Source organism: Chiloscyllium punctatum, chromosome 19 (assembly GCF_047496795.1).
Source record: "Chiloscyllium punctatum isolate Juve2018m chromosome 19, sChiPun1.3, whole genome shotgun sequence".
NCBI lineage: Eukaryota > Metazoa > Chordata > Chondrichthyes > Orectolobiformes > Hemiscylliidae > Chiloscyllium > Chiloscyllium punctatum.
In genome coordinates, this window is record NC_092757.1 from 54,085,430 (window position 1) to 54,097,589 (window position 12,160).

General features: G+C 40.8%; 1 protein-coding gene across 3 annotated transcripts in view; it reads right to left on the bottom strand.

Annotated features, from left to right (window-relative positions):
- pom121 (POM121 transmembrane nucleoporin) overlaps positions 1-12,160 on the bottom strand; it is a 57,952-nt gene that overhangs the window by 16,478 nt on the left and 29,314 nt on the right. For 2 of the 3 annotated variants that reach the window (XM_072589439.1, XM_072589438.1), the window contains exons 11-12: positions 9,012-10,832; positions 2,541-2,579 (exon numbers count right to left, since the gene is read on the bottom strand). In XM_072589439.1, coding sequence (XP_072445540.1) covers positions 2,541-2,579; positions 9,012-10,832 — 1,860 coding nt within the window. The remainder of the gene's footprint in view (positions 1-2,540; positions 2,580-9,011; positions 10,833-12,160) is intronic. The other variant, XM_072589440.1, reaches the window with a different exon arrangement.

Consider the following 12,160-nt stretch of genomic DNA (forward strand, 5'->3'; position numbering starts at 1 on the left):
AGCAACGTGAAATTTGTGCAAGTTATACAGCCCATGCGCCTGTGACCAAATTATTGTCCAAAACTTCATTTCAAACGGTTTAATTGAACTGGCAAGTTACAATCCTTCATATTCTTTTCATTTTATCTCTTCACTGTGTCAGTCTGAGAGTGTGTGAGGGTTATAATCGAATAAGATTGGTGTAGAATGTAGATATTAATTAGATTAACTTGTTTTTCTGTTCTGTTAAAGCTTTATTATTAATATTAAATGTAAATTTTTTGTTGAGGTTACAAATTTGGTGTCCAAGATCAGTTACTTATAAAATTTGGTTCGGAACAATGGGTAATGTTGAAGGGTATTAAATATTTTAATTTCACTGTGTTGGAAATCTGGTGGTTTGTGAGGGTGTAGTGCAAAGGGACTTAGGAGAATCCTGGACTAGGATGCCCAAGGTAAACCTGTACGTTGAGTTGGTAGTTAGGAAAGCAATTAAAATGTTGGCATTTATTTTGACAGGACTAGAATTTAATAAGTGATATACTTCTGAGGCTTTATAAAACTCTAGTCACATCACAATTAGAATATTGAGAGCAATTTTGGGTCCCCTACCTTAGGAAAGATGCACTGACCCTGAAGCGGGTCCAGAGGAGGCTCACGAGAATGACCCCAGGAACGAAAAGTTTAGCATATGAGGAACATTTGAAAGCTATGGGTTGCTACTTGATGGGAGTTGAGAAGGATGAGGGGATCGAATTGAAACTTACAGAATAATAATAGCCTAGACAGAACGGATCTTGGGAAGATGCTTCCATTAACATGAGAGACCAGGACTTGAGGGCACAGCCTTAGAGTAAAGGGAAGATTCTTTAGAATGGACATGAGGAGAAACTTCTTCAGCCAGAGAGTGGTGAATCTATGAAATTCATTGCCACAGAAGGCTGTGGAGGGTAGGTCATTGAGTATATTTAAGACAGAGACAGATAGTTCTTGATTGTCAAGGGGATCAAAGATTATGGGGAGAAAGCAGGAGAATGGGGTTGAAAAACATGTTAGCCATGATCAAATGGTAGAACAGACTTGATGGATTGAATGGCCTAATTTCTGCTCCTATGTCTCATGATCTTCTGATTTGGCTTGGCTGCTTGTTATCTTTGTCTTGTGACATTTTGTAATCAAGAGGCATTGGGGCTTCAGAAATTGGCCACTTTGCGACAGTATCCAACTTGCTCTGCTTCTGTCAGGGTTGATATGGCTGGTCCAGTTAAAGCCGATTGTCAAAGGTGACCCCTTTATGCTGTCAGTAAGAAACTCAACAGCTGAAGAGATTAGATCTTTTCTTGACAGTGATAATCATGATTTGAAACGTATGGATTAATTTAATTGATTCTGAGGGAGCACCAGAGGTTCTGGGTCCTTGATGATCATATATAGCATCTTTTTAAATCTTCAGGCAGGACGTTAGCTACTTACGGATTTTCCTATTATTCTCAATTTTGCTTAGTAACCTTGAAACCTTACTTGCACAGGTAATGACTTCATGTTGTAGGCTACATCACCATTCAGGATTTTCAGGCATTCTAGCTAAGACATGAAAAGAACTGGGTATATACGGTTTCACAAGGTCTCACAAGGCTTATAGTCTAGCAGTGTGTATACTGTGATGTCCCATGTTGGTAAAAGAACGTATTTTCTTGTGATGACATGTTCAGATTTAAGTGGACTAAGAAGTGCTCTGAAAGATGGTTAAATGATTTATTTATATTGATTTTGGTAGATTCCGAGAAATAACAATGTAGCCTGTGACCTGGGAAGAACAGCTTAGTAAATTGTAAAGAATTAATCACAGTTGGGTTTGGGACAACCAGTATTTACCAATTGGTAATTCAGAACACAGAATAAACAAGGAAGGCATTCTCTGAATGAAACAATTTCTGTTGGCCAGTCTTTGAGCAGATCCTGGTGTTGAAGCAGGTATCTGAGAAGATAGCAGAAATTGTATTACTGGGTACTTTTTGGTTTAGACAACAAAGGAAGAGGACCTTGGACTGGACAAAAATTACATAATTTCTTACCTGATTTTTTTGAATAAAGTTTATATAAAATGTTTGAGCATGTCTCCACTGACATAGAAGGTATGAGCTATCAACAGCATTAGGGTTAAGAGTCAAAATAAACTCAACTGCAACTTATATTAATTCTTACTCAGATAATTATACATTACCTTAATCAATGCAATGTTATAAAAGGAAGGAATGTGGTTTATTTTCATATCAAAACCAATTCTCTGTCACACATAGGCATTGATTGTATTTTCTGCTACCAGGCATAAACAAAAGGTAACTACTGCAGCAGCAAAGATTGTCTTTTGCATCTTTTACAGAAGGAGCTGTGCCATTTTCACTAAGCAGCTAGCCTTGATGGAGCAAAGAGCAGTGGCAGCAGAATCGTTTGAAGCACAGGTTTTTGTTTTAATGTGTCTCTCATTACTGTACTGGTAAGAAGTAGCCAGTAGTGAGCAGCCAAGGCTTACAGAACACTTTAGCATTGCATTAACTTACCAGCCCCAAAGTTCAAAGTGGTAGTTCCAAAGTTGAACCCTAGTAGAAAAAAGAGGTGACTGTCACCGGCAACAATTATGATTAAAATTTGGTTAGAACAAAAAAATGCACTTCCAAACACCACATTCACGCCATTTCAGGTCGACTCACACAACTTTGAAAGTTCATGTAGTGATCCAACTTTCTACTTTGCACCTACATAAAATGGGAACAAATGACCAGTGGAGAGCAATTTAAGAATTTACATAATCTGCAGTGAATCTGGAACGCTTTAGTAACTCTGACTGGAAATAATGTATAGATATTATGGGAGAACAGGATTTGCCATGAATATGTTATTTGCCAAAAACATTTTAACCCTGTAGAAAAGGCATCCTTATCCATGAATTCAGTCAGCACTTAGCTACATTGCCCCCATGGTCCACGTGATAAACTAGAAGGAACCAGAGATGCGACTGTGAAACCAGCCACAGTGATAATAAAACCACCCAGTATCATTAAATTCATTTCCACAACTGAGTGGACTCTATCAAGCAACTCATTCAATGTTAGAATCTGATCTGGATGATTCAAGACAACTCTGGCCAAATCAAATCAAATCAAACCAGTAGTTCTGTGAATTTACACTATTGCAGAGTAATAGTGAAATATATCAAGCATTGCCATTTTCAAAACTTCTAACAATCAATTCTCTTGTAAGATACAAAATTTTTGACCAAATCAGTGCCTAAAATAAAACCTCAATTGCACACACACACATTTATATATATACTTTTTTCCCCACTGGCCAAAGTCAGATTTTCAAGCAATCAATTTATGATATTAGCTCTTACCATGCACCTTCTAGACTACTAAAACTGCTTTTCATTTCAATATTCTAAGATATAAGCACTGCTTCCATTCACTAGGTCTTAGAAGGCAACAACTCAACTCTTGACTGCAAGAATTTGAATAAAACCATTTTAAACCAAGGTGCAGAAGAAAGCAGTTTGCATTGATTATAATAGTCACAGAAACGCATAGCCTTTGGTCCAACTTGTCCATGCCAACCAGATATCCCGAACAAATCTAGTCCCATTTACCAGCACCTGGCCCATATCCCTCCAAACCTTTCCTATTCATATACCCATCCAGATGCCTTTTAGATGTTGCAATTGTACCAGCCTCCACCACTTCCTCTGGCAGCTCATTCCATACACATACCACCATCTGCGTGAGGTAGTTACCGCTTACGTCCCTTCTAAATCTCTCTCTTCTCACCTTACACCTATGCCCTATAGTTTTGGACTCACCCACGCTGGGGAAAAGACCTTGTCTGTTTAATCGATCCATGCCCCTCATGATTTTATAAATCTCTATTAAGGTCGCCTGTCAGCCTCTGATGGTCCAGGGAAAAATAACCTATTCAGCCTCTCCCCACAGCTCAAACCCTGCACTCCTGGCAACATTTTTGTAAAGCTTTTCCGAACCCTTTCAAGTTTCACAACATCTTTCTGATAGGAGGGAGACCAGAATTGTGCACAAAATTCCATAAGTGGCCTAACCAATGTCCTGTACAGCTGCAACATGACCTCCCAACTCTTATATTCAATGTTCTGTCCAATAAAGAAAAGCATACCAAACTCCTTCGTCACCATCCCATCTATCTGTGACTCCATTTCCAAGGAACTATGAACCTGCACCTGAACAAAGGTCTCTTTGTTCAGCAAGACTCCCCAGGGCCTTACCAGCAAGTGTACAAATCCTGCCCTGATTTGCCTTTCCAAAACACAGCACCTCACGTTTATCTCAACTCCATCAGATCAAGATCCCATTATACTCTGAGGTAATCATTTTTGCTGTCCACGACATCTCCAATTTATGTGTCATCTGCAAACGTACTCACTATACCTCCTGTGTTCACCTCCAAATCATTTATATAAATGACGAAAAGCAATGGGCCAGCACCAATCCTTGTTGAGTTTTCCAATACATTGTGGAGTTTTCCAATTTGCCTTCTTCACTGGCTATAGCATCTCAAAATGTGGCGAGAAAGTAAAGAAAAACACGCAGGGTTTCAGGTCCTTATTACTAAGCCTCACTGGACATGGCATGTACACACTGAACAAGTCAGTGCTGCAGATCAGCTGTGATGCTGCCCACTCTTGAATATCTGCATAAGAGGTGACAGGTACTGTGTAGTATAGCTGTTTAATTTTTCAATTGGAAATTGAAACAGCTGACAAATAAATTGAATAATATTGAAGAGTTTTACAAAACATTTGAGATCTCTTCCAAAACCAGCACTAATGGAACTCACACAAAAGAACTGCCAATAAGATAAGTACTTCAATAGGAGTCAGCAGCCTTGAGGGGAAGAACAAAGATATTCGGTCCATACGTCAGGCAATAACCATCGCCAATAAACAACAACCTAACTGCCCCTTGGCATTTTGTGGTTTTACCATCACTGAATCCCCCAGTAACAACATCCTCGGGATTACCATTGACCAGAAACTCAAGTGAACTCATCATTTTAATACAGTGGCTACAACAGCAGGTCAGAGATTTGCAATACTGCAGCAAATAACCTATCACCGGACTTCCCAAAACCTGTTCACCATCTACAAGGAACAAGTCAGGAGTGTGATGGAATACTCTCCACTTGTCTGGATGGGTGCAGGTCCAACAACAGTCAAGAGGCTTGACTCCATCCAGGACAAAACAGCATGCTTAATAGGCACGACATCCACTCATAAACATCCACTCCCTCCATCATCAACATTCAGTAGCAGCAGTGACTACTATCAACAAAGTGCACTCCAGAAATCTGTCGAAGATCCTGAGACATGTCCAGAATTACTAACACCTCCACCTCATACTCCTCTAGTAGTCTGTATCTCAGGATTCTCCTCAACCACATTGTCTTTTTCTAGTGTGAATACCGACAAAAAGTATTCCCCTATGTCCTTTGACTCCAAGCACAACTTCCCACTACTATGCTTGATTGGCCATAATCTTACTCTAATCATTCCTTAATTCCTATAGAAAGCCTCAGGGTTTTCCTTGATCCTATCTGCCAATGACTTCTCATGTCCCCTCCTGGCTCTTCTTAGCTCTCTCTTTAGGTCTTTCCTAGCTACCTTGTAACTCTCAAGCACCCTAACTGACCCATCATATCTCATCCTAACATAAGCCTTCTTTTTCCTCTTGACAAGAGATTCAATTTCCTTAGTAAACCACGACTCCTGCGCTCGACAACTTCCTCCCTGCCTGCCCAGTACATACTTATCAAGGATCTGCAATAGCTGGTCCTTGAATAAGCTCCACATTTCAATTGTGCGTAGCCCCTGCAGTTTCCTTCACCATCCTATGCATCCTAAATCTTGTCTAATAGCATTGAAATTTAGTCACTTCTCTTGAGATGTCCTTTGCTGAAAACGAAAAGTGTGGACATTGGTCAAATATGTAAATTTATGTTAGCTTTCACTTAACATTCAGGTTTATATCTCATAGATGCGATTTATTTTACTGTCATTGCAGTGCAAGATGTATTTGTATAGTTTTTTTTGTTCACTTGGCAGTGGTGAGCTACTACTTGAAATGCTGCAGTCCACATGCTGTAGGCAGACTCAATGTTATGAGGGAGGGAATTTGAGGATTTTAACTAAGAATCGATGAAAGAATAGCTATATACCTCCAAATCAGGATGGAGAGTGCCTTGGAGAGGAACTATCAACTGTTGTGTATCGACTACCCTTGCCCTTTTAGATTAAAGTGGTTGTGGGTTTTAGCAATTGCTGGGGTCTTGAAGTTGAATGTGGAAGTTTTTATTCTTCCTCCATTACAACTAAAAGCCGGGGGGAAGCCTCTTTCTGCTGCAAGTAGAAACGAGGAACAATCTATTTTACCGAATTTGACTTTGCCAAGGGTGTGTTTATAGGATGTCACTATATTAGAGCAGTTCATTTTTGTTTGGTTAAAGCATTTTGATAGATTGCAATTAAACTAATTCTTTTATTTTTATTGCGCCTGTATTTTAATTCTAGTGCAAAAATAAAGTGTGTTTTGCAGAAAGTGGAGTAGTTTGACCAATCAAATTGCATTTGGAAAGCAAAGCCTTACACTTATCTTCAAAATAAGAAACAGTTAGCGTCTAGACTATCGTCTTAATACATTTTGAGGGGGTTTGGTTTGGTCCAATCCATAACAGAGTGAAAACCAAGAGGTTAAGAAAACAGAAAAGATGGCTGAAGGGTCTTGTTCACGAGTCAAATTTAAGTGGTTTAGAGCCCTCACTTGTCTTTTGATAGTGAATTCCTAGTAAAATGCAGATCAATTACCAAGTTTCGATAGCCAGGTTAATGAGAGTGTGCAATGGTCCAATTTTGTTTTAACTGTTAAATTGTTCAGGCAAGATTATGTAAAAAAATGAGCATTTTGTTTGGATTCAGTGCAAATGCTTTGCAAGTGCAAACCCTGCACACTTCAGTCTTGGTATTCAAGACAAATGTGTGCTGGTAGTACTGACCTCAGTACAAGTATCTGAAATATGAACTCAAATTTAACAAGTAACAAACGCATACCTCCAATCTTGTCATTTGTCTGCCATATAGATCACAAGACCTTGGGACACGCTGCTATTGAGACAAGATCTAAACTGAGGCAAAAGTAGCAACACCTTAATTGAACACAACACTCCTGCACAAAAGGGTGCTTTAGCAATGTCCATTTTCGGTTGAGACAACCAGACTAGGGGATACCTAGGCAACCAATAGCTTGGGTTTTGTACTCTATGAATTCAGCAGAGTATGAGAAGCAAAAAAACATTTTTAATAAAATACTGACATCTTAAATTTGCTATTCTACTGAGAATTAAAAAGTACCACACGGACGAGCGACTTCAGTATTAACCAAATAGAAAATCTGTAAGCCAAAAACAACCTAGGCTAAAATAACTTGGATTTAAAGCACAGAAAGGCCAGCTGCACTTAATGTATTTAAAAGTTCTACTTGCACAGTGGAGTGATTCAATAATGGTAAGCTCCAACTGTTTACCCTTAAGATGAGTCCCTGCATTACATGTTCAAAGTTACTGGCTTTAGACAACAACAGAATTGCGCAAAACATAGAGCATCTTCTCAGAAGACCTCGCAATTCAATACAACACCAGATTTCTGAGAACCTAAACTCTAGTAGGTCCAGAAATGTTTCTTGGCAATAGTGAGGACTGCAAATGCTGAAGAGTCAGAGTGAGTTAAGAGTGGAGCTGGAGAAAGCACAGCAGGTCATGCACCATCTGAAGGGAAGGTCAGTCAACCTTTCAGGTCGGAACCTCTCATCAGGTCCTTGGTCCTGAAACGTCGACTCCTCTTCTCCTCTGATGCTGCTTAGCTTGCTGTGCTTTTTCCAGAAATGTTCCTTTGAAACACACAAGTCCTAATGGAATACACAAACTAACTGCATAAACGAAATTATCTTTATCCATGTATTAAACAATATTGAACACTAGCCAACCAATCTCTATTAGCAAATTCATTGCCAGTCAAAAAGATCAGGAAATTGCCAGATTTGGATCACAGAAGGCAAATGGGACTTGTTATGGGCAGTGACTTCAATGCAAGTTCAGTTATTGTGGTGGTAAACAAGGAGGAATGAGCCTAGATTTAGAATTAAATTTAAGTTCAAATCAGAAGGTGTATTCTTCATCCCACTTCATCCGTATCTGTAATTAAAATAGAGGTCAAACAGAATGCTAACAACACAAACTGAGGTTCAATCCACTAATTCAACTGAACGCAAGAGATCCTATGGCAATTTTTATAAGAGGAGCATGGAATTCTCCTGACATCCTGGCCAGCTTCCCTTTCATGAGCAATACCAAATAAAAACCAAATCAAAGTAACCTCCGCTGCTTGTGTAATCTTCATGTATGCAATTTGGCTGTCACATTTGCTATTGTAGCAATAATGACCAAATTTCAAAAATAATTCTTTTGTCATGACACACACAAGAACATTTCAAGAACACAACAGTTGCTGAGGAATCATGTGCCAGCTTTGCAAGAGCAAGTGGAAGGAAACGAGCAAAAAGTTTGCCATAAAATTTACTCCATCTAGTTTCTGCTGTGAACACACTGGATATCAAAACAGATAAGGCAAAGAATGAAGAACTCAAACTAGGACTGCTGGCCTGAAAGTGATTGACCAGTAGCACTAACTTTATTCTGCATCACAATGACCACAAGAGTCCTTTATATCAATGCTGCCTCACAGAGAGGAACACCCAACACCAAAAGGTACTCAAAGAAGCTAAGTTGGAGATCGAGGAGGAAACATAAGAGGGACAAACACATCTTGAAGGACACAGTTGCAGCTTACAGTCATCTGTACAAGTAATACTAGAATTCAAGTAACTGAGTTCTGATAAGGAGGACTAATGTACAGAGGAACAAATCCCATCAACATTTAAACTGTCAATGGTTTCACTCACCTCCAAATACAGGTTTGTTCTCAACTGTGTTTGTGGCTCCAAAGTTGAACTGTGGAGTGCTCTGGTTCTGCTGGGCCTGGTTAGTCAATGCTGAACCAAACATATTTTGAGATGACGCCGACGAAGTGGAAGTGGCAAATGGGACGGAAGGGTTTGAAGAACAAAATCCACTCTGACCTGAACCAAAGAAGCCAGCTGCAGCTATATTTGGATTTGACGCAGCAAGAGTGAAACCGCTAGTTGTTACAGCTGCCTGGTTCGATGAACCAAAGCCAACCATCTGTGAAGAGCCAAAGATCGACCCAGTTGTACCACCACTCAAACTCTTTGTAGCATTGAACATTGGAGCAGCAGTGGAAGTGGTGGTTGTACCAAATGAGAAAGCTGCGGAGGTGCTGCCAAATGGTTGTGTAGAAACTGATCCAAATCCAGTCTGGGCTGTAGCACTCCCGAACACTGACTGGCTGGGAGTTCCAAATGTAGACTGCGAAGTGGTACTTGGAAAGGCTGACTTGACTGCAGAAGCTCCAAAGCTGAAGGGAGTAACAGCATTGCCAAAGGCAGGAGTTTTACTTGGGACTTTCTGAGTTGCTGCAACATTTGTTCCAAACGTTGACTGACTGCCTGTGCCTCCAAAGTTAAGTTGGGCTGTCGGACTGCCGAAAGGTGGTACGCTTGTGGTATTACCAAATAGGGAGGTTTTTGCTGAGTTTCCAAACGCAAGAGCAAGCTGCCCACTTGAAGTGGTAGCAGGTGTTGACACTGAAGGGCCAAAACCACCAAATAAATTTGAAGTGGGTGCAATACTTGTTGACACCTGGCTTGTGACCACTGTTGTTTGTCCAAAGACAGAAGCTAGTGGGCTAGCTGATGTTGCAGATGTATCTGCAGAGCCCTTCCCAAATTGGAATACATCACTCGGTGCTGCTGTGGTGGCTGAAGGGTTTGAACCAAACTGAAACAGTTGCGGTGATGATACGTTGTTAATTGCAGTAGTTGTAGTATTGGGTTTTGAAGTAACAGCTACACTTAAACCAAAACTAAATGTGGCTTTTGAGCCCTTTGTGTCAGAATCAACATTTGAACCTGCTAGTGAATTGGAGGCTGTAAATGGGAATAGAGTTGAAATAGATTTTGGACAAGTTGTGGTAACAGCAGTTTCGTTATTAATAGCAGCTTGAGTTGCCTGACCAAATGTGAATGGTGTAGATGTGGTAGTTGAAGTTGCAGGTGTCGAAGAGTTCCCAAACACTGGTTTGAATGAAATATTTGAGGTAGCACAGCTTGATGTTGTTGATGCCAAAGTCACAGGTGTAGTAATTGGTATTGTCAAACTTGACGCTGTAGAGACATTATTGGTCTGCTGTGCCACTGGCAGACCAAAGACTGGCTTAAACCCAGCTGTACTGGCAGATGAAGGAGCTGTGACACTAGTGACTGCTGGCTTTACAGTCACTGTGCTAGGCAGGCTAAAACTTGTGCTTGGAGATGCAGAACTCCCTGTACATGCAACAGTACTCATTTCAGGCTCTTTGCTAACTTTATTTTCTTGTGGACTTACGAGAGCAGAAACCTGGCATGAGTTGGTGGTGGTAGTGATGGCTTTGGTAGCAGGTTTATTGATTGGAGTTATAAGTGGCTGGGTGATGGAGGAACATGAAAAGTTCAAAACATCAATTGGCTTAAACCCTGCAATGTCAGTTGTCATTGTCATACTAGTAGTAAGAGTTGTAGGAAGAGACAATACATCATTCTTGAATGCGATAGCGGAAGACTCTAAGGCTTTAACCATGTTGCTTGAAGTTACTCCATCTACAGAATCTGGGAAAGGAAAAGATTAACATTAAAAGTCACCTCTGTAATAAAGGATTTAAGAATCAAAAATCGTGCATTGCAACTATATCATCAACAATACATAACCTTTCCCTGAAAGAGGTTTGCAAGTCCATTCATTAGAAGTATGAATCAATTTTGTTTTCACAGAAAACTTAAAACAATTTTTGTTTTTCAGAAAAGTATGAATCCTCTGGATTATGCTTTATCTCAAGTACATATATGGCCAATGAAAGGCAATTGCACGTCCTAAGTCTGTAATAATCTGCAGACACAGAATTGATGGGTGAGTGAGAACTTGTCAGATGGAATTACACATGTAAAACACCAAGTTATGCACTTTGGTAGGAAGAATAGAATCATCGAATCCCTACAGTGTAGAAGCAGGCTATTTGCCCCCCCACCCCCCTCCACCGAGCCTGCACGAACCCCTCGAAGAGCATCTCACCCAAACCCAGACCCATCCCTGTAACCCTGCATTTTCCCATGGCTAACCCATCTAGATTAGATTACTTACAGTGTGGAAACAGGCCCTTCGGCCCAACAAGTCCACACCGGCCCGCCGAAGCGCAACCTACCCATACCCCTACATTTACCCCTTACCTAACACTACGGGTAATTTAGCATGGCCAATTCACCTGACCCGCACATCTTTGGACTGTGGGAGGAAACCGGAGCACCCGGAGGAAACCCACGCAGACATGGGGAGAACGTGCAAACTCCACACAATTCGTCGCCTGAGGCGGGAATTGAACCCGGATCTCAGGTGCTGTGAGGCAGCAGTGCTAACCACTGTGCCACCATGCCGCCCACTAGTCTGCACATCCCTGACACCCTGGACAACTCAGATGGTCAATCCACCTAACCTTCACAATTTTGGACTATGGGAGAATGTACAAAAATCACACAAACAGTCAACTGAGGGTAGAATCAAATCTGGGTCCCTGGCACTGTGAGGCAGCAGTGCTAACCATTGAGCCACCCAGATGAGTAGAATATTATTTAAATGAGGACACTGCAAAAAAGTTTAGCAGATGGACTTTCCTTTTAATTCACTTGTGGGACATGGGCAGCACTGACTGGGCCAGCATTTATTACTGTCTCTGGTTACCCCGGAGGTGGTGGTGAGCTGCCTCCTTGAACCAAGTACTTCATGTGCTATAAGTAAACACACAACACCATTAGGGAAGAAATTCAGGATTGCGACCTGGCACACCAGGGTTTACCTGTCTCCAGTCATGAAAACCAATATTTACCATTTACAGTTCCCCATACCCAACTTCATATCCACACTGTCAAGGTTACTTCGCAAAGGT